The following is a 24,254-nucleotide window of genomic DNA, read 5'->3' on the forward strand; positions in this document are numbered from 1 at the left end:
ATAAAGTGGGTAAGAAAGGGGGGCTATGGGACAGCGGTCTGCTCTTTTGGAAAGGTCAGAGAGGGCAAGCTTCACTGGTGGGTTGACACTTGCACGAAGGCCTGAAGGAAAGGCTGAGATCTGGAAGGAGCAGTGACTTTCCTAGGATCACATGGTAACTACATGCCTGAATCAGGACTATACCCCAGGTTATGTACAGGTGTTAGGATTCTGGGGTTCCTGGTCTGAAGCTACAAAACAGTGGTAACACACCAGATGTGGTGTCAGCAGAGGAGGACGGGGTTGGGATCCAGCCACTCAGGAGCTATGTGGTCCTCGGCAGGTCACTTCATCTCTCTAAGCCTGTTGGCCATCACTTTGCCCTTCCTTTTCTCCTCCGTTCCTGAAAACAATCCTGAGAGTATTAAGAGGTTATAGATATTTTACTTTATAAGTGAAAGAGGCCATTATTTTGTTATTTTATGGAGGGAGCCGACACTAAGCCTCCAAAGGGGGCTATAGTTCTGCTCTAGTTGAGAGAGGAGGATTGCTGGCTGGGACAGAGAAGGCTCCTGGGCCGGGCGGAGGGCAGGGGGGAATGAGATCTGACATCTGAGTGGGCCTTGAATAAAGGAGAGTTCATAATATGATGCTAAGCACCCAAGGACTGTGGAAGACAAATGGACCAGCGTGGGGGCCACATCTTCTCTTTCCCAGAGTGAATGGGTCCCTCTATTAGGATTGGGTTTGGTTACAAAGGACAGAAAACCCCAAATAAGAGTAGCTCAAATACAGACATTTCCTCCTTTCTTATGTAAAAACTCCTGAGCTAGGCAGTCAGGTGTCAGGGACCCCCGGCCATTTCCACTGTGCTCCACCAATCTCAGCATTTGGCCTTCACCTCAATGCTCAAAATGGCTGCTTAAGTGCCAGACATTATGCCTGTATTACAGCCAACAGGGCAGAAAAAGGGATGAAGAAGGGAATGCCTTGTTCCCAGCAGAAGGGATTCTGGAAGAATGCCATTTTAGCTTGGTGGTTCTAAAACCCAGAGAGGGCCCACCAGGACCCTGGAGGCCTACAGGCTGGACACTGCTGCTGCCTGGTTTGGCACCTGCCTGGGATGGTGTCTGGGAAAGGGAAAGATGCAGGCAGCTCTGCCTGTTTCACCCAGGAAGTTCCTGCAGCCATCCATGGAACAGCACAGCTGTTTGCAGATGTCAAGATGCCACATGCACTGGCTCCCCAGCTGCCCTCTAAATTCCATCCCCTCCTCCCCCCAGCCTGAGCCTTCTCTAGTGCCCTGGAACCCAGAACCCTGGGGGTTTGGGGAATGGGGAGGGTCCTAGAGACAGGTCGGGCAGGAGGGGGTAGGAGTTTTCAGGTAAATCCCTCTGATCGGCACTGCCCACCACCACCACCTCAAGCATAGGGCTATGAATCCCAGGATGAATTTACACCAAATTGCTATAAAAGCCCCTGGTAGAGACAGACACATGGTAGGGGATCAAGGTGAGTGAATGAATGAATGAGTCAGTCAATCTATCAATCAACCAATCAATCAATCACGGGGAGCCCAAATGTTATTCAGTTTAACCTCAGCCAACTTGTCACCCAGCTGCCACTTACATACTTCCAGTGACAGGGAGCTCACTACTTCCAGGGGCAAAATGGTTTTAGTTTTAGATTGTCCGTATGATGAGTCAGATTCTCCACCTCCTAGGTTTCCCCGTCAGCGCTAGTCTGCCAGCAGGTAAGACCCAGAATACATCTGGCATCTTTTTCACGGAATCAGACCCAAGTCTTCGTGGATGAGGGGGAGCACAGAACCACACAGCTGGACCTTGGAGGCCACAGGTCTCCTGGCCATCTTCTTCTGTTTCAGATGGTATTCTGACCAGAGAGGGGCTATGACTTGCCCAGGGCCACACAGCTGGCTAAGGGCTGAGCCAAGATCAGACCCCAGCCCCAACTTTCAGCTGTGTTCCTTCTAAACCCCACGGCCCCTCCAGGACCTCCTCCAGCCTTCCCCACGCTAGGTAACCCCTCCCCACAGCCAGTCCCACCCCATAATGCTGAGGATCCATTTCCCTTGTGGAGACCCTCAGGCTGGAGAAACCCATCTCTTGTCACTGCCAGTGACAAGCACAGGGATGTGGGGTCCAGGTATCAGGAGCTGCAAGTGGGACCAAGCCATACAGAGTGCGCTGTCTGGCTCTCACCGGCTCCCAGACAGAGCCTCTCTCAGAGCAGCGGCCCGGCGTGTGCGCATGCATGTGTGAACGTGTGCGCGCGCGCGCAGGCGCGCATGAGTTTGTGCCTGAGTCTCCCAGAGCGAGAGGAACCCGTTGTAAGCTGTCGGCAAATCCTGCCAATGCGCAAAGGGTAATTGTCACATGCAGTGCCAACAGACAGAGCTCCAGCGGATTCATTTGGTTTTGTTTTGTGGTTATTTTTTTTTTTACAACTTTAAATACGGAATATAAATAAATTTTACATTTAAAAAATAAAAGGAAAGCCCCCAAAAATATAATCACCGACTTTACAAACTGAAGGAAGCAGATTTGGGAGATGGGGGGAGGGGGGAAAGTGCAGTAGAAGGTGGAAAGGGAGGTGGGAGCTCAGACCCCACCCCTAGGGGGCCCTGGGGATCTTTTCCCTTTTCTCCCCCACTCCCAGCCCAGTAGCTGGTTTCCTGGGAGGAGCCACCAGAGATGGAACTCAAAAAGATCTAAGAAGAGGGGCGTGTGCAGGGGCGGAGCAAGGGCTACCCCCTACCCTTGGAGACTTTCTCTTGGGTTTTTCACACCCACCTAAAGGGGAGACTGCTTGAGCTGAGGACTTGGGGAAATGGAGGCCACAGGGACAAGTGCTGCTCCCCTGTCCCCCACCAAGGGCTCAGTCCTGTCTGACCGCTCCAAGTTGTGGGCTGGGTCAGAGGCACAGCCAGTCCACACAGAGCCTTTGTGTCAATTAGGAAAAGGATCCCTTTCCTCAAGACACTTTACCTCCATCTGCCAAAAAACTGTCATAATAAATATACAAATTGGCCATGTCTACAGTTGTGTGTGACCTGTGCTCCCTGCATGCAGTGCCCTTGTGCAGTAAACACCCTATACAACCTTGCATGGCAGTCTTGGCTGGGCTGGGATATGACAGGCAGGCCCCCTGCTGCCCTGGGCCCTGGTCTTCTGTCCTACAGAGCAGTGACTGGGGTTATCTGCGGCCTCAATAAGGGGTCCAAGAGCCCCTTGGTGGAGCAGACTGAAGGGTCAGGACAGGAGGAGACACAGGGTGGAGGTAGAGAGATGAAACAGAGGAAAAAGTGAACAGGAGGAGTGGAAGGAGGCACTGCATGCCCAGGTCACCATCTCCATCCACCTCCGGAGCAAACTTCATCTCTAACCCATCTGAGAGGGCACTCGGCTGCCTGGTGCTCTGGCCACCCCTGCCTGGAAGAGTCCGCATCTTCAAAGAATTCAAACGTATAAAATGAAAAGAAGCCACTGTGAGCAGAGGTAACCAAGGGGAGATGACCGGGCCTGGGCATTGCAGGAGGGGGTTTTCTCCAGTCTATGCTCCCCAACATGGTCTCAGCCACAGGAGTACGAGTACCCTGGCCTGCCTGGGGGTGCTCCCATCAGAGCTGGCTGCGGGTCCAGGGACCAGGCAGGCCATGCTGAGAGGTCCTCAGGCCCACGTGCAGGGTTTCAGGCCAGTCCACAGCGCTGGAGAAGGAAGCTCCTTTCCCCCAACAGCGACCCCATCAGTCTCTCTTGCACTTTCATCCCATTTTCTCCAGGTCAGGAGAGGAAGACAGCGATGGAGTCCAGGTCCTTCATCTCCTTCTTGAGCTTCTGGGCAAGATGCTGGAGGCCACTGAGGGGAGACCCACTGGTGGAAGTGTGGACGGACACGTGGAGGGGTGGGGGAAGCACCATTGGCCGTCCGAATCAGGCATCGAGACAGACGGACGAGGGGAACAATATTATCACTCCAAGGACCCCATGGGGGCAATACAGCAAATACCATATTAAATAACCCTGTAGGCCAAGCAGAGGAACACAGGGATCAGAAACAGCCTAGGGCTCCATTCCACTCTTACAGGCAACCGGGGGCAGGGAGCTGGGGTCAACCAGCTGCCCCTGATTTCCAGCAGGGCTCAGGGCTGGAAGATTTGAGGTTTAGACCTCCCATCCTCTTAGGGCATACTGAGATACAGCTGGGCAGGGGTCCCTAAAGCCTCTCACCCAACCTGTACCGTGGAAGAACTCCACTGATAACTGGAAGAGGAGATCAAGGCTTAGAGCCTGGATTTTGTACGGGAAAATGCCTCTCCCCCCACGCCTTCCTCAGCCAAAGCCACAGGCCAGGGAGAAGGAACACAGGGTGCTGGGCCTCAGTTTCCCCGCCGGGCCCTCACCTGCCCGCACTCTCCTGCAGATGCCCCTAGGCTCCGAGGGTCTCCTTCAGTGCCTTCTTGCCATGCATGTGCTTGAACTTCCGGTGCTTCCCCTTGGGGGGCCGGCGGACTCGCACCGTCCGAATGGTCACCCGAGTTTGGGGCGTCCTGGCTGCTTGAGAGAAAGAAAGGTCTGGTTAGCAGGTGGATGAACAATGGCGGGCATTTGGGGGTGTCTATCCCCTTGACTGAGGCCTGCCACAGACCTCCCCATATCCTCTGGGCTGAGAGAAGGGGTGGGAGGGGAGTCTAGATTTGAAGCCAGCCAGAGCTCCTGGGTTCAAATCCCAACTCCACCGCTCACCAGCTGTACCTTAGGGACAATTACTGAACCATTCTGTGCCTCTGCTTCCCCATCTGTGAAATGGGGATAACAAACTGCCCACCTCATAGGACTAGTGGAAGGAATAACTGACAATATGCTGGCAAACACAGAGGGGAGCAGATGAACTCTGGCCTCAAGCTCTTTGTCATTACCCCACTGATATGCCCCTGATTTCCACGCCCCTTGTACCTGGACTGGACTTGGATCTGTTAACCAATTTAATGAGGCAGACGGGTGCTGGTCAGTTCCAGGCATGAGCCTTAAGCAGGCCTGGCAGCTCCCACCTTTGCACTTTGGGGAACCCTGTGCTATCACATAAGAAGTCTGGTTTGCCTGCTGGGGTTGCCACATGTGGGAGCCACACGGGGAGGAGAGGCCCTGGACTACAGGGAGAGGGATAGAGGCCCAGCTCTCCTAGTGCAGCCTCCAGATAACTGACTGCAACTGCAAGAGATGCCACCAGGACCACCCAGCTGAGCACAGCCAACCCACAGACGGAGAGAGCGTAGAAAATGACTATTGTCTTAAGCCACTAAGTTCAGAGAAGTGATCAGTAAACAGCAACTGCTCTTATTCACTTGTTTCTTTTTTCCTTCCTTTGACCCCCTACTGAGGTTTCCTCCCACCAACCTCAGCCTCTTCTGGTCATGGGATGGGGGAGCCACTAGGCTTCGGGCATAACCACACCCCTCCACCACTGACCTGGGCCTTTCCCTCCGTTGTACCTGTCGTCTGCCTGGCCCTAGCCACTCCAAGAGGCAGTACAGTGGGGCGGGCCAGACCACCTGGGTCCAAACCGGGCTCTCCCAGGTGTTAGCTGTATGCTTTGGGGAATGTCACATGCACTCTCTGTGCCTCAATTCCCACATCTTTAAAACTGAGAACAGCAGCCCCGGCCCCCTAGGCTTAGGAGACAATACGTGGAAATTGCCAGAAACCCTTAGCTAGCATGCACCTGTCAAAGTTCTAAGCTTATCTATCCTCACAGCAGGTATAGGTCTGTACAGTTAACAGATGAGGAAACTGAGACAGAAAGTCTGGGATTTGAATGCAGGGATCTGCCTCTGGAATCCATGCTTTCAACCACTGGGCTGTAAATCACAGTGCCTGCCAGTCTTGGTCAAGATGAGCACTTACGTCTCTCTTCCTCCTGGGCTCCTAGGTAGACACCCTAGCAATGAAAGTTTTCTCTGCCAAGCTCAAGGCCTGGCTCTTCCTGGGAGCCTCCAGAGTTCTCCCCAGCCCACCCAGCTACTTTGGGGCCAACACCTGACTTCCCACCTCACAGACACAGGCTCCCATGAGGCAGTTACCCCACTGCTGCAAGTAGGAAATTTAGGAACTCAGTGGGGTCTCAGGTCCTCACTTGAGGGAGGCTGCCCAAGAGGGCCATTAAAGGGCCAGAGACAGGGCCACCAGCAGGACGCTGGGCTGGGAAAAGCTCAAGGTCATCACTCAGCTCTAAGTGACAGGGCAGAGATTTGAGCCCAGGAGGTCTGACACTGACTATCACACGTGCCACACCACCAGCTGCCACAGGAACTGTCACCCAGGGCCAAAATGCTGAAACTAAAATGGCAAGACCTACATGTCAAGTGGTTGAACATGCCTCCTAAGAAACTGGTTCAGAAAATCACATGAAACAAAGGCAGTGAAAAGAACCCCATTCTAAACATAAAGAAGAATATAATTTTTCCTGAACAGCAGTCATTCTCCATATTAACTCTACAAATAATTTACAACATGTCAGTTTGAAGCTGTCGAATTCTCAGCCTTCCTAGGTCATCCATGACTCAGCTCAGCTCTTAGAACAGGAGGAAGAGGCTGAGATGGCCCTGTCTTCAGGAGGCTCGTTAGTAAGAAGTGACAGTGAGATTGTCCTGTCTCCTAACCAAAGAAAGTTATTGAAAATCCAAACAGTCACTTGCATGATTTTTTTATGCTCATCTAATCCTGTTAACTTAATGAGTCTCATTTGATCCTTACTTTTCTCCTCGAAGGAGAAAAGGCAGCAAGATACAGTCAAAAGAACCCAAAACTAGGGCTTCCCTGGTGGCACAGTGGTTGAGAGTCCGCCTGCCGATGCAGGGGACACAGGTTTGTGCCCCGGTCCGGGAAGATCCCACATGCCGCGGAGTGGCTGGGCCCCATGAGCCATGGCCGCTGAGCCTGTGCATCCGGAGCCTGTGCTCCGCAACGGGAGAGGCCACAACAGTGATAGGCCCGCGTCCCGAAAAAAAAAAAGAACCCAAAACTAGATGTTCCAAGACCTGGGTTCCAGGCTCAACTTTGCCGCTGTGCTACCTTCATGAAGTCCCTTAACCTCTCTGTGCTCCAGCAGCCCCATTAGTAACAGTGAAGGACTGACTTGTAAGATCATCTCTAGCTCTAAAATTTTTAAATCCTTAAAAAAAAAAAAGACGAGGCAAGTTAAGAGCCAGTGACAGCTGTCAGGGTGAGGGAAGAGCCAAGAACAGAACTTCAGGATACCTGAATTCTAGCTATGCCCCTACCCGGAACTGGCTGTGTGACCTTGGGCAAGACCTCAGCTTATCTGGGCCTCAGGTACCTCCTCCATAAGATGTAGAGGAGGCAACTGGACCATTTTTTTAGTCCCTTTCAACTCTTTAAGTCAAACTTGCCCCTGAAATTGTGAATTCGTGAAATCTAAGGACAGGAACAGAATTCCAGTTCCAACTTATCTGTGTGTTTGAACCCTATCTGTCACATCCCTGCTACATTGTTGCCCAGCCTTTACTTGCATACCTCCCGGAACACAGAACTCACCACCTCACAAGGCAGACAATTCCATCTTGGACTCCTGACTGATCACCAGCTTTTGCATATATGTAGTTAAAATCTCTCTCTGGTGATTTTCCCCCCCACTGGTCCTAATTCCCTCATCAAGGCTACAAGGAATTAGTTTGATTTCTCCTCCCCAGGACAAGTCGTCAAATATCTGGTTACGATATATGCCTTAGGGTGTTCTCTCATTCAGGCCATGGTTCCTCCCACCATTTCATGCACTCACAAAACAAAGTAGGGGGCTACGGTAGCAAGACTGGGATGGGGCCTGCTCTGGATGGGGTGGCCGGCAGACCTCTCGGAGGAGGTGACTTCTGACCTGAGACCCAAGTGAAGAGCAGGATCTAGGCTTGTGAAGAGCCAGGAGGAGTGAATTTCAGCCAGAGTGACGTGTACAAAGAAAGGCCCTGAGGCAGAAACTTATTTGGCCACTCAAACAGGCCAACCTGGCTGGGGTGGCATAAGTGAGGGGGACTGGTTGGCAACAAGGCCAGAGGGCCAACAGGGGGCTACATCCTCACGTAAGGCCTCCCAGAGAGGGGAGGAACCTGGATTGTTGTCAGTGACGTGGAAGGCTTCAGGTGAACTTAACCAGGGGCAGGCCAGATCCAGTTCCCCCAGCGTGCCCCCGGCAGCTGCCATAGAAGAAGGGGGCTGAGCAATTAGAGGCAGACCCTGGATGGGCGGTTACCTCGCTGCTCCTGGGAACTCCCGGGACTTCGGGTCACGGGTCGTGCCACGACCGTCTCACACTTGCACGCCAGGTGGTCCTCCAAGGTCACCGTGGCCTTCTTAAAGGTTGGCTTCTTCCGTACAATCTCAATCTTTCTTACCTGGAAGACAGAACCACCAAAGTGCCTCCGTAAGACCACACAGGCAGGGGCCGAGAGAGCTGCCTGCCCGCTCTGCCACCCAGCATCCCCTGTGGTGATCTTTCCTCGAAAGCCTGGATTGCAGCAGGGTAGACGCTTTGGCCCAAACAATGGCAGGACCTTGCCCTCTGCTCTTCTCGTAGCTTTTCCATCAAAACAAGCCCCCCTGACCTGGTCTCCGGCAGCCCCCCTCAGATCCCCCAGAGAGGGAGAAAGGCATTTCCCGGTTAAGCGTGGGGCCTGTGGTGTCCTCATTCCCTGAGCGCCAGCCAAGGTCAGGGGCTGCAGCAGAGGCGGGGAGATGGTTGTCTGGAAGGAAGTGGGGGGAGGCTTTATCCAGGAGGGAGGCGGGAAGGGGGAGGTCAGCTGTCAGGTGTCCATCCACAGAACTGGCAGTGTTGGGGACAGGAGATACCATGACAGGGGGCGCCGGGGTAGAAAGTGACATTGGTAATCTTGGGCCCAAGGCCCAGGCCTGGGATGGAAGGCAGGCACAAGGCAAGGCCACGGCTGACCATAGGGGAGGGGAGTGTGATGAGGTAGGCAGGGCACTTGGCAAGAGTAGGTGGGGAGCACCAAACCGGTCCTGAGCCCTGGAGAGGCGTGCCCACCGCCCAGCAGCAGCTCGGCCCAGCCTGAGCTGGTGTGTGGGCGAGGCTGCCCCCAGGGGTGCAGAAACCTTTCCACGTAAATCAGAAGACAGCTGAGACTTCTCTGGCCCTGCCCCGTGTGAGACCAGGAGCTCCCCAGGACGTCCTCTACTCTAAAATTTCCCTTGAGTCAGAGTGTACACCCAATCTTTCCAGAAAGGGGACAGGATTCAGCATTCTGACTCTCTGCTAGGGGCTGCCCCAGCTCTTGCAGGGTCTGTTGCCTGGGGGGGCTCTCTCTGCCCTCCTTGCTAAAGACACGGCCTGTCAAAGGGAGATGGGCGGGTGTTAAAGATGCTGGGGCACCTAGCTGAGCCTCTCTCTGTTTGGACTGAAGAAAACTGAGAGCCCTCAATAGGGGAGATCTTTGAGGGAAGTTGAACAGCTGCCCAGAATGTTCTGAGTGTCCAATATGTTTGTGGACCTGTCTGTTCCAGGGATGTTTGGGGATTTGATCCCTGTAAAGGAGGAGGCAGCATCCTTTACATATGGCCCCACTCCAGGGGCCTGTCTGTGCCTCATGGTCACTGCAGCCTGGATGGCCTCAGCGGACCCATGGGCGGCCTTTGCACACCTGTCGGGAGGGAGCTTCTCGAGATCGGCCCTCTCTGGACGGAGCCCCGGAGCCCGCCAGGAAGGCCTTTGGACGCCCCCCGAAGCCTGGTCAGCAAGTCCCGCGCCCCCTACCCTCGGGCTGGCTGAGGCCTGGGTACCTGAACGGGCCGCAGCTGCACCTGCGTGGGGCGGCACTGCACATTGCGGTTGTTGCAGCAGCCGGAGCAGCGCTGCACCTCCACGCAGGGCGGCCACACCAGGAAGTTGGCGTTGGTGCGGTCTATGAGGCGCCGCGAGATCTCGAACACCTCCGTGCGTGTCTTGCACTCGGCGATCACGGCTGGCTCAGCGACTGTTGGGGAACCTGGAGGGAACGAGGACCTCCATCAGGGTGGTAGGCCTGTCCAGAAGCCCCACCAACAGGAAAGCTCAGCACGGAGCCCCTCTGGGACTGCTCGTCCTCAGAAACGCTGGCCTGTTCCATCTCCTTCAACCCCAGTGTGGAGGGTTACCAGCCACAGGACTTGGGCAGGCTGCTGACAGGCTTGAGGCCTCAGTTTCCCCACGTGCAAAATGGGAATGATCAGGGACTTCCCTGGTGGCGCAGTGGTTAAGAATCCGCCTGCCATTGCAGGGGACACGGGTTCGAGCCCTGGTCCGGGAAGATCCCACATGCCGCGGAGCAACTAAGCCCGTGCGCCACAACTACTGAGTTTGCACTCTACAGCCTGGGAGCCACAACTACTGAGCCCGTGAGCCACAACTACTGAAGCCCGAGCGCCTAGAGCCCGTGCTCTGCCTCAAGAGAAGCCACAGCAATGAGAAGCCTGTGCACCGCAACGAAGACCCAATGCAGCCAAAGAAATAAATAAAAATGGGGATGATGAGATCTACACCCCAAAACCACTGTAAGGATCAAGTGAGATCGTTCCGAGAGCGCTGGCGTGGGGTACACGTCAGTTTCCTCCCACCAGCCCTCAAGCATTTTATTCGATGATTTCACACATTTATGAGTTTGCCTGGCATGTGGCCCTTACTTGTGTATTATCTTGTAGCCACTCTCACATTGCTGTTTACACTGTAATCTATTCTTATGTTTTTGCTTCTTTCAAGCCTCAGTCTCCTCACCTATGAAATGGGAAAATAACAGTTCCTATACTGTACTTGCCGATCAAAGGAGTAAGTGAAACTTGGCCTACAGCAGGCTTACAGTCAATGCTGTCATTATTCACATATAGAGGAACTGAGGCTCGGAGAGCTAAATTAGCTGCCCAAATTCACAAAGAGTGAAACTCAGGCCACCTGACTCTTATGTGGCGGGCCCCCCAGCCACGGTCTACAGAATTTTGGGGACTTCAGGTGGGCAGAGAGGAAGAGGGGCTTGGAGTGGGCACCCGCCTCCCTAAGAAAGCTTCTGTGGGACCCAGTGACCTGCGCCCTCCTCTGCTTCACGCCTGCTGTCACAGGCACAGCACCTCACTGCAGAGGAGGCGTGCAGCCTGCCAGCGGCACTGCGTTCAAGCAAGAAGAGCCGCTTAGGATCCCAGCCCCACCACTTGCTAGCTGTGTGACCTCAGCTGCTTTTCTACCCTCTCTGGGCCCCAGTTTTCAACTCTATAAAATGGGGTTAATAATCTCTACCTCCAAGGTTGAACTAATGAACCAATGAGGTTTTGACGAACCATATTTAGAAAACAGTGTGAGTCGGTGGGGGGAGGATGATGACTTAGCTGCTCGGTAGAGGGTATTTAAGGATGGTTGTGCTCCTTCAGTTCCACTCGGTCCTAAGTGTCAGCACGAAGGAGCAGGCCCTCTGGCCTCGGGCTGGCTGCATCCCCAATTCTTTCCTGGCTCCCACCTTTGCGAGGCCACCGTTCTCACCCTCAATCTTACCCAGGCTCCTTCTCCCGCGGGATAAGCTATCCAGCTCGCCTCCAGGGTGGGACCGGGTCAGATTCAGGTCCAGTTCAGCCCCGTCTTCATCTGTAAGAGGAGGTCAGACACACTCTGCAAACTGTTGGCTGGCTCGGCCGTGGCTCTGGGGGCTCGGATGTGGGTTCCAGGGCAGGCGGGAGGACTGCTTCCCTCCCCGTCCCCGCGCTGGCATACCACTCCAGAAAACAGTCTCCCCTTCTGGCTCCCTGTAAACCTGAGGGTCCTAGCTCTGAGGAGGGGCCCCTCCAGACAAACCCCAGGGTGGCCATGGGGCCCAGAGGGTGGTGGGGCCCTGACTGCATCGCCAAGGGATCATCAGCCCCACTCCGGGCCCTTCAACCACATATTTGGACAGAACCCATGTCAATGGAGTTAAAAATAACCCACCCCCTTTGCTACTGTAAGAGAACCCTCCTTGGCCTCCAGGGCAGGGTGAGGACCCAGAGCTCTGAAGGCCAGTTTCCAGTGCCCCTCCACCCAGCGTTCCCATAGGAAGTGCTGAATGGAGAAATTCCCAGAATCCCCAGGGGGGACCGGCATGCCCTGGACACAGCCCCTCTGGAGCCCCGGACAATGGCCCAGTTGGGCGGGGAAGAGGGAGGGAAGGAGAGGGATGGGGGTGGAGGCTGAAGGCAGAGACAGGGGGTGAATAGCCAGGCCTGGTGGGGCAGGGGGTGGGTGTTGGGGGAGCGCTTGCCCTGCCCCCTTTTTGGCCCTAGTCTCTCTCCAGCCCCCAGTCTTTCACCGTGTTTGTCCCTCTCCCCCTAACCTTTTGCCCCACTTCTGCCCTAAGTTGTCCATTTATTCCTAAAGTCACAAACCACAGCTCCCTTCTCTATCCTGGGTGGCCCTCATCTCAGCATCATTGGCACTCCTTGGACGCATCCCTCTCTCTAGAGATGGCGGCCGGAGCAGCTGCAGGACGTGAGGGTTGCAGAGACGTGGAGCTCCTCACCAAATTGCGGGCAGCCCCTTCTATCTCTTGACGGCTGCAGCACCAGCAAATAAACTACGGGGGTTGAGGACAAGCCCTGCTCCCTCCATGCAGCACCTCATGCTCCCGCTGTCTCCCCAGCCCACCGGCCCACTGGTCCTGCCCAGGACAAAGCTCCAGCTCATCCGTGCAGGCTCCCAGTGGGTCCTGTTTGGAGGAGACTGTGCTATAACTGGTGCCTTTCCGTCTAGCCTACTGCTCCTGCGTCAGCATGTCTGTCTGTCCTTCTCACTCCCTTCCTTTCTCTCTGCCATCTCTGGAATGTCCCTGGTGGGGAGGAGATGGGGAAAAGATGTGCTTTGTGGAAAGGTTAAGTTGATTAGGAAAAAATAGCCACACGGTTGCCTTGAAACAGGCCTGCTATTGAAAACCTCATCTCGGAGCTCCCGACTCCCACCCGGGGTACACAGGGGCTGCCCGAGGGTGAGGGCCAAGGGCCTTGGGAAGAAACAGCAGAGAGGCTAAATTTGGAAGTTGCCCCATTGTGTTGACCAGGGCTGGCCAGTCGGGCATGGGGTGGGAGGTGTGGGAGACGTGGGGCGGGGGGCCTGGTGAACAATAGGTGGGCCCAGCTGGGGCCCCCTCCCGCTTGCCTCACCAGCCCCCAGCACAGGCGGGTTTGAAAGGGCCCGGGAATGCTTTTGAGAGGGAGCCAGGGGCCCAACGGGGAGAGGAAACAAAGGCAGGAAATGCTGTCCCCCGTAGATAGCAGTCTGGGCAAGGATTACAAAGTGACAAAGAGACAAAACCCCAGAGGGAAGGGGAGCTGGGGGTGCAGGGGGGCTGCCGACCAGGGCTCCAGGGAACAGGCCAGAGGTTAGAATAGAATGGAATTTGCTCTGAAGGCAGCGTTTATAAATACATTCCCGACCCAGCCCGCCAGCCCCGCCACGTGTGTGCCACCAAGCACGTGCCCATGCGCTGAGCGCGTTCTTGGGCAAGGGCACGGCTGCCCACTAGTGTGGGCCAGGTGTCCCCCGGAGACCTTGGAGACTGGGCCCTCGGCCGGAGGGGCAGGGAGAGGGCCCCTCTGGCACCACCCTCCCCGGCTGAGTCCACACCCGGATGCACATTCGACAGATGCCCTGGGTACCTTCTCCCTGGCCCCTCCTCTCGGCACCCCACCCTCTGCACCCCGCCAGAGCCACATGTGGGAGCTTCTCCCGCCACACCCCACATCCCAGGTAGCAACCCGTCCGCCTACTCAGCCCTGCCTGGGACAGGTGTGGCCAAGCTCTGCGGGGCTGCCACAGGCCTCTGGGTCTCTGGATGCCAAGGGAGCGGGGATGCCCTTGCCAGATGTCCTGCCCCCCTTGGCAACAGGGATGCCCGCCCGGCTCCCCAGGACTCAGCAGAGGGCCAGAGCATGGGACGAGGGTTCAACTCACCTCCGGAGTCTCCGTGCAGCAGGCGCTGGAGGTCATCGAAGGAACGAATGGAGTGGTCACTCAGCATCTCGTAGAGCTCCTCGGGAATGGGGTCCCCCTGCCAGGCAGACACAGGGGGGCCAAGTGAGCTGGGAGCAAGGGCTTCCCAGCCGTGGCCCTCTTCCCCCCAACACACACACTCCCTCCTATGGCAAGTTCCCACAGGGCCCCTTGGCCACGGACAAATGGACAGTCAGGCCGGGGGCAGGCAGGGGTCGGGGGGTGATTCCAGGCCTGACAACCAGGACTACAAAGGCCCGGGACCAGAACCTGCGGAAGCCTCTAAGATGCAGCTCAGATCTGCATCCCTCCCCCCCAGACAGAACCTCAGCTTGCTTTAAGTTAGATTTGATCGTGTGTATCTGTCCCCCCATCACACTACAGGTTCTGGAGGCTCCAACATTCTGATTTCTCTCTGCTTCCCCTCCACGCCTGACAGCTAAAGGCAGCCAGCATTTGTCACGGGAGATCGAATAATCCCCATTTGACAGAGGTAAAAACAGAGGCTCAAATAGGCGACATCCTTTGTCGGAATCCTACAGCCGATTATCAGCAGAACCTGCTTTCAGATCCAGGTCTTTCTGAGGGCAGAGCCTGTACCCCCAGCCTCCTGGGTACACAAGGTGTTTAACAGATGCTTGAAGAGCTGGATGGTCTCAGGAGGCCACATGTACTAGCGTTATCTATTCAGTCTCTCACTCAAAAGAGGAGGGAAGGGAATCCTCAGATACAGCGGGGAACCCTGAAAGCTCCCCAGTGCCCCGTGCCCAACCAAACCCTATTTTTAGAGCCCCTCTGGCCTGTTGCCAAAAACACTTGAAACTTAATAAGCACTTTAACAGGCCCCATTTGGAGCCCGGGCTTCCTCCAGGGAAATCACAGGTCCTACAATAACATGAGAGCAGCCCTCATAGGAATGTCACGGCCCCGTCCGCCATGGTCCAGGGAGACCTGAGGGGCTGATGCCAAAGGTCTTGAAAAAGAGGCGAGGGCCTCTTTCTTGTGCCTCGGGGCAAAGAAAATGCGCAAGATCTGCTGCGCGTCCGAACTCACACCCATGCAGACACACGCACGTGCACACGTAAACACACAGGAGGGCTCCGCCTTGTGGGAGGAGCCCCTGGGGAGGGTTTCAGCAGACCTGACTTACTACTGCCTGACCTTGGGTTACACAAGTCTGTGCCTCAGTTTCCCTGGATTAAGAAGGGAGGCGCCCCTGCTCGAGCTGGTGCACCGAATACTCCAAAGACTGGAGTGCTGAGAGGCTTCCCACAGGCTGCCTCGAGGAAGGAACGCCGCCCTCCCCCTGCCTCGTGGCCAGTCCCCGGGGTGCTCCCCGAAAGGTCTGTTAGGAGCCTGGTGACTGATCAGGTTCTAGCACTTATCAACACCTCCTCCAGGGGTCCCACCACACGTGGGCCTGGCCACTGGAGTCAGCCCTGGAGTCAGAAGGCCAGGGTGGAGTGTGGCCATGTCCGCTCTTAAAGCAAATTCCTTGAGAGCTCTGAGATGAGTTTCTTCATTCGCACGTGGAGCTTATAAGCCTGCCTGGTGCCTAGGGCGGTCGGGAGGTATGAGGGAGAGAAGGGTGGGGGTCTAGCAGTAAGCTTGGCTGGGAGCTGGGGGTCCACAACGGCACAGCCGGGAAACCAGGGGATGCGTGTGTGAGATGGGGAGGGATGTCAACTCAGCTGCCCCTCACTTTCCTCTCCCACCTCCGCGTGGCCTGCCTCCTCCAACCCAGAGAGACCACGCCTTTGGTGGTCTCCAAATGTGGACACAGGACCCAACCCACGGAACGGAAAGCGGCTGGCTGGTCTCCAGCGGAGCCCAAGGCAGGCCACTGCCCCTGAAGGTTTTGTCTGCCCCAGATCTGGTAGTCCAAAGAGCAGGATTTCACCTCTACCACTACTAACCTCCCTGTGAACTCAGGTTGGCCACTGCCCCTCTCTGATCCTGGCTCTCAGTTGCAAATAGAAGGGGTTGAAAACATTTGATTCAATTCTAATTCTGCCTGGGGGTCTCGGGAGAAGCAGCAGAGGAAAGCCCAGGGTGGGGTCCCCAGCCAGGTCTGCCAGGCTGCGAAATGATTCAATTAACCCCCCAGGAGAGGGGCCCAAAGGCCCAGGACCAAATGGCACATAGCACTCGTGCCAAGACCTCCTTGCCCCTGGAGAGCTGGCTGCTGCTGCTGCTGCCGGCCAACGCAGAGTAGGCAGACTCCCAAACAGGCCTACCTAGCAGATGCCCCGGACCCAGCCTATGATGCAAAGGAGATGCCGTCTCATGGAAACAAACCCACAACCTCCCAGGCTGAGTGGGGAAGAGCCCAGGATACAGACAAGAGAGGTGGGAGAAGCACACAGTAGATGCTCGGTAAATACTGGTAAAATGCATGAAAGACTCTCCCCTTGTCTCTGGAGTTGTCTCCTGTATGATTCTCCCCCTCCTCCACCAGGAGGACCACCCCCGAGCACACTGCCTCCTAAAGAGTCCACTTTCTTCTAAGCAGAGATCCCATTCCTACACGTGCTTTTCAGTAATTTGGCCACTGGATGCCCAGAACACCCTGAGAGCCCCTGGATTTGACACTAAAACCACAGCTAACTTCTGTGAAGTGCTAACTACAGGCCAGACGCTGAGTTAAATGCTGTACCAACTACCAACCCCAAGAGGCTGGACTTTTTGTATTCCCATCTTCCAGATGAGGAAGCTGAGGCTTAGAAAAATTCAGTAAACAGCTACAGGTCTACACTACTCATAAGTGGCAGAGTGGGCCCCTCCCTCCCAGTGCCATGGAGCTGCCTGGACATTAACCTCAGTTTCTGTCAGCTCCCCACCCTGCAGGGGTCATGAACAGCAGTTCTCAATCAGGGGCAGGTGGGCCCCCGGGGGACACTGGTCATGTCTGGAGGCATTTTTGGTGGTTATAAATAGAGGAATGCTACTGGCATCTAGTAGGTGGAGACGAGTGAGGCTGCTAAACATCCTTCTATGCACAGGACAGCCTCCACAATAAAGAATTCTCTGGTCCCAAACACCCACAGTGAAGAGATGGAAAAGCTCCGTAGAAGACAAAGCAAGGGCTTCAGCTGCCAGGGAAACCTGGGTTCTTGGAGTCAGGCTTTTAACAACCTAAAACCTCAGCTTCTTTTTTTTTAAGTCAAACTTTTTATCGAAGTGTAACATACACACATTAAAGTACAGAGGTCCTAAGTATACAGCTTGATTAATTTTCACGAAGTAAGCACATACCTTGAGAAATAAACAGACCATCCCAGCACCTGAGATGCTCTCCTTGCATCTCCTCTTAATCACAACTCCTTTTAAGGGTGGCCACTATCTCATTTTCTATTACTGTTAGGTTTGTCTGATTCTGAACTATGTTCTCTTTGGTAATGGGCTTCTTTGTTCAACATTATATTTGTGAGACTTATCCAGGTTGCTGTATTTAGTAGTGGTTCATTCATTTACATTCTATTAAATAAGTATTCCACAATTTATTTATACGTTTTACTCGATATATTTTTGGGTTGTCTCCATTTTGAGGCTATTATGAATAGGGCTGTTATTAAAATTCTTATATTTCTCTTTGGGTGCATATCAGTATTATTAAAATTAAATAATGGGCGATGGTTGCATAACCCTATGAATTCTGAATTGCCAATTTCTGCAAAGAAGCCAGTTGGGATTTTGATAGAAATTGAGTGGAATGTGTAGATCAATTTGAAGATTAATGCCATCCTAACAGTATTTACTATCCTAACCCATGAACATGGATGTCATTTTTATTTAGATATTTTAAAATTTCTTTCAACGATGCTTTGTACTTTTCAATGTATAAATCTTATACTCCTTTTGTTAATTTTATTCCTAAGTATATTATTCTTATTGATGCTATTATAAATGGAATTGCTTTTTTTTTTTTTTTTAACATCTTGATTGGAGTATAATAGCACAGGGAGATCAGCTCCGTGCTTTGTGACCACCTAGAGGAGTGGGATAGGGAGGGAGGGAGGGAGACGCAAGAGGGAGGGCATATGGTGATATATGTATACATATAGCTGATTCACTTTGTTATACAGCAGAAACTAACACAACCTCCGCTTCTTTATCTTTTAAATGGGGCTAATAATACCTCAGCGGCATTATTGGGAGGCGGAATCGCACCTAGCAGAGCAGCCCGCAAATGATGGGTAGTTAATGAGCCCTGCTGTGATCCCCATGCATTCCTTCAGTGTGGCTCCTTGAGGGCAGCAGCGAGCAGCACACATGCGCGGGGCCTGCAGTGCAGGACATTTTTGAGGATGACAGTGGGTAGGTGGAGAGCATGTGGCTTTGCATTATCCCCTGTGCCGGGCCACAGGAAATGACACCTGAGCCCCACACTGGCACTTGCCTTGGGCCTTGTGGGCTGGTGGGTGGGTCCCTTCCGGGGCTGGGGGTGGCTGAGAGGTGGGCAAATTCAGCCTGTGGTCAGCTCCAGGATGCAATGCCCTGGGAGAGACTCACATGGGCACCTGCTGGGGGTCAGAGGTTACTCGAGGTGTGGGAGGGTGAGCAGCCCGGAGCCCGGGTTTCCGGGGCACAGGTTCTAGAAGCCTCCTTAAGGTGGGCAGCTCCCCCTCGGAGATAGGAAAGGAGGCCTGGCACCCTGATGAAGCTGCCCCAGATCTCAGGCCTGGGGTTCCTGGCAGGGCGAGGGCGTGGCAAGAAGGCAGCTGGGGCACAGCCAGCCGTGGGAGCCAAGGCAAACAGCCTCCTCCCCACCTCACCCCTAACGTCAGCTGCGCGAGGTAGGAAGGGCACAAGCTAGCTGAGGCCAGGTGAATTACCTGCTCCCAGCCGGGCTGGCGGATTAAAGGGGCTTGGACCCCACCCTCCGCCTGGGCCCCAGCTGTACACACAGATATACACTCCCCAGCCTGCCTGCTGTTCAGCTGAGGGAGACAACACGGGCTTGGCCCAAGCAAGCAGGGGCGTTGTCCGTGGCTGGCAGAGGGAGAAGGCCTCAGAGCGCCCGCCTGCCTGGGAGTCTCAGGCCTGATTTAGAGTCAATGCCAAAGCCAAGCCCTTTGAAGAAGCCTTCTCTGGGCAGACCGCAGAAGCCATTTAGAACCAGCCTTTCCCACCTAGTATTTCCCTGCCGTATCGCTCCTGGGACCCTCCGCTATTACTGTTAGCCCAGCCCCCCACTGGGCTCCCGCGTCTCCCTCCAGCAGAAAAACTGTTAGACCAGGAAGAGAGAGGCCAGGACAGCAATTACAATCCTGGCAGCGCATCGCAATCGCTGACCCCAGCCACCCCCGGTCCCAACTCCCAGCACCGAGTGGGGCCCAGGAATCTGCATTTTCAAAAGGCCAGGTAATTCTGCTGCTCTTGGGGAACTCTGAGCTGATCCAACCTTCTCATTTTTTTTTTTTTTGTAGGTGGTATAGACTGAGGCCCAGCTCAAGATACCCAGAACCTTTGCAATCTAATTTTCCTTCTGTTTCTTTCTCTCTATCCAGTCTAATCTTGGCAGTCCGAGTACCAAGATATGGAAAAGAAAGAAGTGCTTGTCTCTCAAGAAGGGGGTGGGGGGAGGGAGCAATGCAGGGGGACTCAAATGAAGATGCTTCTACTGGAGGGCAGCATGGCTACCGTTGGCTGCCCTGCAGGAGGACTGAATGAGGCCGCGTTTATAAAGCACTTAGCAAGCCCTAGATACGTGTCTGGTCCTTCCCTCCCCGCCCCCGCAAGGATTCACTGTCCTTTCCACAAATATTTACAGATTATGCACCATGGGCCAGGCACCGTTCTAAGCAGGGGAGACAGTGGTGACCAGGACAAAAGCTCTCTAGGGGAGTTTATACTCTGGTGAGAAAAAACATATAATAAACAACTAAATAAATCACAAAATGAAAATAGTTGTGCTAGAAGGGCATTTCAGTGGGGAGGGGGGTGAGGGAAGACTCTGAAAGGGACTTATGAGGCCGATGGCAAGCACCGCTTTACACTCCTGCTGAATCAATCTCTCTCTCTCTCACGTACACACACACTGTTCCTAGGTCTTGCACCAGAGCCTCCAAATTCTGTTTGATCCTAATCTGCAGCAAGTCAGTCTCCCACTACCTAAGGCCATTAGCAAACCAGAAAGAAGCTGGGTGATTGAAGGTCTGCGGGCCCCTTCACTTCTGCGGGCCCCTTCACTCCTTCTCGGCAGAAGGGTGCAGAGGCCAGAGACATCACATGACAAGGAGAGTCACCCTCCCGGAAGCCAGCTCAGCTGATGGAGATGGGACCTTATGGGCCTCAGCCGACCCTCAGCCAGGCCCCACCTCAGAGCTCCCCGTCCCTCCTTCCCAGCTGCTGAGGTCTCCACCTGAGGCTCAGTACTAGCATGCCAAGGACATGGCCAATCCCAAGGCGACCTCCACCAGCAAGCCCTCCTAGACTGGCTCCCATGTCAATAGGTTTTCCCTTTAGGTCTCCTTCCTTAGAGACTCCTGAGGCTTACTCAGGCTCTGCAGGAAATTGCTTGGTAAACTGCAAAAGCACTACACAACTGTGGCTTCCTGAAGGCCATGTTCAAGGATGCTGTGACTCACGTGAGGAGAAAGGCACCAGCTTCCGTGCCGTAGCCTCCCCACCAAACACACATACCCCTGGGGCTCTGGAAAAGGAGGAGGAGTTGCTGGATGAAGCTGGAAATGGAAAGGGCAGGCCTGGGAAGGCCTTCTCCAGCTGTCACCCAGCCTCTCCAGAGCGGGCTGGGATCCCCAAAGAGGATAGAACAGTCAGGGGTGGGAAACCCCCTCAGCCATTCAGGGTCATCCAGTCTTGGAGGTTCAAAGAAGGGCTTATTTGAAGGGAGAAACACTCTGAACATCACAGCGCCCCCCATTATCGGCCACATGAGCATGGTTTTAAAAAGCAGTCACGGAAGGATAATGCTTGAGGGGCTTCGAGCTGACCTGACCAGGCAAAAACCAGTGGGTGCTGTGGAGCCGGGACCTGACGGGAGGGTCCCTGTTTCCATTCCCTCAGAGTACCCAGGAAGGAAACGGGGTCGATGCAGAGATAACTAGGTTCCAAGGCCCACGGTGGGCTCACCTGTTGCGCGGGGGTGGGCACCTGGTGCATGGGGGTATAGGGGCCGTGCGTGCCTATGTGCGTGCGTAGGTGTGCGCGCACGTGTGCTCAGGCTGCGTGTTCGGGGGCCGTGCGTACGTGTGTATGCGGTGCGCGCGCGTGTGCCCCGCGTGTGCACGGGCGTGGCGGCGGCGGGCGCGCGACCCGGCCGCGGTAGTGCGTGCCCGTCGCTCTGCGCACCCGCCCGCCCGCCGGAGCGCAGCATCGCCTCCGGCCAAGAGTGTGCATGCGTGGGGTGAGTGAGCGAGTCGGGGGGCCGGGCGGGGTGGGCTGCGGAGAGCAGCGACGGGGGCGCCGCCGTTCCCAGGACGCCCTGGCACCGGGCCCAGCCCCCAGACCCCGCGGCGAGGCAAAGCGGCAGCTGGGGCCGGCCGGCGCCCCCCTTCGCAACAGCTGGACGCGGCCCGGGGGGCTGCGGGAGCGGAGAGGAGGGGGCGTCGGGAGGAGCCTGTAGGCTGCCGGGCTGAGCCCCGCGTCCTCCCTCCCGGGTGCTGGCCGCAGGGGGTGGCCGCGGAAGGGCGGGGCCCCAGGGCGGGCTGCCGGCGGCCCTCGAGGAGCCCCGAGAACAAAAGGAGACGGCGACGGCTCCTCCGTGGTCAAAACAACCTGCGCTGGCGGCGGCCCAAGGCCCGGCCGCGGCCTCGGAGCTCTTCACCTTAACCCCTTCGCCGCCGCCTCCTCCTTCCTAAGCCTCGTTGGAGGCCGAGAGGGCCGGAGCAGGCGAAGTGCGGGCTGCCGGCCGCGGCCGAGCAGAGGCGGGACGGGACCCAGGCACGCCGCGCTCCCCGCTGCCCTCTTCTCCCCGGCACCTCGCGCCTCCTCCCTGCCCCGCCCCCTTTCCCACCTGGATTCCGGGTAGACTTGCCAACTCACTGCTACGTGAGGCTGGGAGGGGTGCGGGGGACTCAATACAATCTGATAGCTCCCGCAGACGTTTTTACACCCCAGCTCTGCTAGGCTTTTACAGGCGGCGCGCTCCGCACCCTGCGAGCGGGGGAGAGAGGTGCGTTCTCTTGCAGGGTGCGGGCGCAGGTATGGCGCGACCTCAGGCACACACCGCCCCGGGGGCTGAATTCCCTAAGACCCCCACTCCTCCCCTAATCCCAAGTGCCCAAAACCTGTCTCGGCACCCACTGCGCCCAAGACACAGGCTGCTCCTGCACCGCACTCTGGGGCCGGGCAAGACCTGCACGGGCCCCGAGGGCACCCAGCCCGACCGGGAGCTGGAGCCAGGGTGGGACGGACACCCCCGCCGAAGACTGGAGTGGCTGCCACCACCGGTGCGCGAGCTCGCACCTCCCGTGCAAGCCGGGTCCGGGACAGGACCTAAGCTGTAGTCGGAGTGGGCTCGGGAGGACGCGCTGCCTGCTGTCTCGGCACCACCCCAGCCCTCTCCCTTGGGCTAGAAGGGGGCTTATTCTCGGGTTCCTGAGGGGTGGGAGACAGGACCACACACACCTTCCCCTGACGCCTAAAAGCTCGGAGATCTGAGATCGCCCCTGGGAAAGAAAGGCACCGCTGCCCCCTCCTCTTAGAGCCTGGCACCTCCCGGACCTCGCGTCCCAGCCCTCGGAGGTCACCTAGCGCCCGGCGCCAGACCCAGGGGCTGCATGGGTCCAAAGTTCACTGCAGTGAAAGGAGGGGGCGATCAGGGGGTAGGGGTCGGGGGTAATGAATGAAGCGAAGCAGCCCCAGCCGCCGTCGCAACTCACCTCGGCGCTGACCAGACGCAGGTAGCAGCAGAGAGACAGGAAGAGCGCCCAGCAGCGATTCATGCCGACTCCGGGCCCGGCCCCGCGGGGCCCCGGACGCGTGGACCGAGCGCGCCGCCCCCGCGGCCAGGGTGGGGGGCGGGGGCTGGGGAGGGAGGTGGGCTCTGCTCGGGTCTGCGGCGATCAGGCGCTCAGGCCGCTGCAGCCGCCGCCGCGGCTCACCCGCATGGCCCCTGGGCGCCGCCGCCCCCAGCCCGGGCTCCGTCGTTGGGGGGTTGGGGAGGACCTGGGCGTCGGACCAGGGTCCGAGGCCGCTACCTGGGCGGATCCCGAGCCCGAGCGAGCATCCACGGCCGGGGGGCTGCGTCGCGAACCAGCCGAGGCGTCTAGCCGTGTGGGGGCGCCCAGGGGACTCCAACCTCGAAGAGGAAAAAGAACACGGCAGTCGATGGTTCGTCTTCGCTCGCCGGCTAAAGGCGTTTTCCTCTGCCCGCCGGCTTAGGTTTTTTGCAACATTTTCTGGAAAGGCCCCCGAAGTCGGAAAGCGCAGAGCTGGGCACCTCAAAGCCAAAGTCTCCCCAAAAAAACTTTTTCCAAAGTTGGCTTTGCAGCGGCGGCTCGAGTACCCGGGCAGGGAGAGGTGCAAACTCCCGCCCGGGCCGGGTGGGGGGGCCGGAGCGTGTGCGCCCTGGCGCGGGGCCCGGGCGGCGGGCACGGCTGCTCCGCGCGCGCGTCGTGCCCGCTGCGCGCTGGACCGGGCCCGGCAGACAGGTGGACGCGGCGCGAGTCGGTCGGTTCGTCTGCCCGCCCGCTCGCCGCTCTGGGCGTCCTCTACGGGCTGCGAGTTGCGGCTGCTCCGGCTTTCTCTTTGCAACGAGGCTGGAGGGTGGGCTTTTTTCCCCCTTTTTGCGCGTGTGTGTCTGTGTGTGCGCGCAAAATATCCCTATCTCGGGAATGAAAGATGGGCGCTGGCGGCCAGAGGGGAGCCCTCAGGGAGGCAGCGGGGGAGGCTGCGGGCGCACGGGGAGGCAGGCGGGCTGCTCCCAGCGGCAGGAGGAGAAGTTGCCACCCTTTCAGCTGTTCCGGCCTTTATAAAGGAGAAGGGAGAGTGCGAGAGGTGGGTGGAGACAGCCTTTCCTCTTCTGGCCGAGAGTCAGTACCGGGAGGGGGGAAGGGGGGCGGGAGCTCCTGGAGGGCCTGAGGCGAGGATGGGGTGCTTAGGGGTTTCCAAAAGCCCAGCAGCTCCTCCGCCCAGAAATCTGGTCCCTGGGAAGGTAGAGCTAGGAGCAACCAAACGCTGGGCCTCTCGGCACAGTGTCTGTGGCCTGGTTTCTAGCCCACGTGGTTGGGGGCAGGGGTGTCTCCAAGGCCGCTGGCTTGCAGAAGTGCAAGCCCGCACCTCCA

General features: G+C 56.6%; 1 protein-coding gene across 2 annotated transcripts; it reads right to left on the minus strand.

The window, feature by feature from the left end:
* Positions 1–2,173: 2,173 nt before the first annotated feature.
* On the minus strand, positions 2,174–23,891 carry PDGFB (platelet derived growth factor subunit B). Of its 2 annotated transcripts, none has more exons than XM_029206276.1 (7): positions 22,851–23,020; positions 13,966–14,062; positions 11,542–11,631; positions 9,807–10,012; positions 8,263–8,404; positions 4,403–4,556; positions 2,174–4,022 (listed from the first exon to the last, which is right to left on the minus strand). In XM_029206276.1, exons 1-6 carry the CDS (start codon positions 22,911–22,913, stop codon positions 4,429–4,431), a joined length of 726 nt encoding a protein of 241 aa, XP_029062109.1. In that variant the 5' UTR covers positions 22,914–23,020; the 3' UTR covers positions 2,174–4,022; positions 4,403–4,428. The 2 variants fall into 2 exon arrangements, with proteins under 2 accessions (XP_029062109.1, XP_029062111.1); XM_029206278.1 differs by having other exon boundaries at positions 2,411–4,022; positions 4,403–4,553; positions 22,851–23,891.
* Between the last annotated feature and the right edge of the window lie 363 nt (positions 23,892–24,254).

The sequence above is a fragment of the Monodon monoceros genome, unplaced genomic scaffold (genome assembly GCF_005190385.1).
Source record: "Monodon monoceros isolate NGI ecotype Baffin Bay Population unplaced genomic scaffold, NGI_Narwhal_1 Super_Scaffold_6, whole genome shotgun sequence".
Lineage (NCBI taxonomy): Eukaryota > Metazoa > Chordata > Mammalia > Artiodactyla > Monodontidae > Monodon > Monodon monoceros.

Excerpts from the sequence above, each read along its gene's own strand:
- PDGFB (XM_029206276.1), bottom strand. The coding sequence starts at position 22,913 with ATGAATCGCTGCTGGGCGCTCTTCCTGTCTCTCTGCTGCTACCTGCGT. Across the intron at positions 8,405-9,806 it reads TGCAGCTGCGGCCCGTTCAG|GTAAGAAAGATTGAGATTGT; the intron begins GTACCCAGGCCT and ends TCTGTCTTCCAG. Across the intron at positions 4,557-8,262 it reads GAGTTCCCAGGAGCAGCGAG|CAGCCAGGACGCCCCAAACT; the intron begins GTAACCGCCCAT and ends CTTTCTCTCAAG.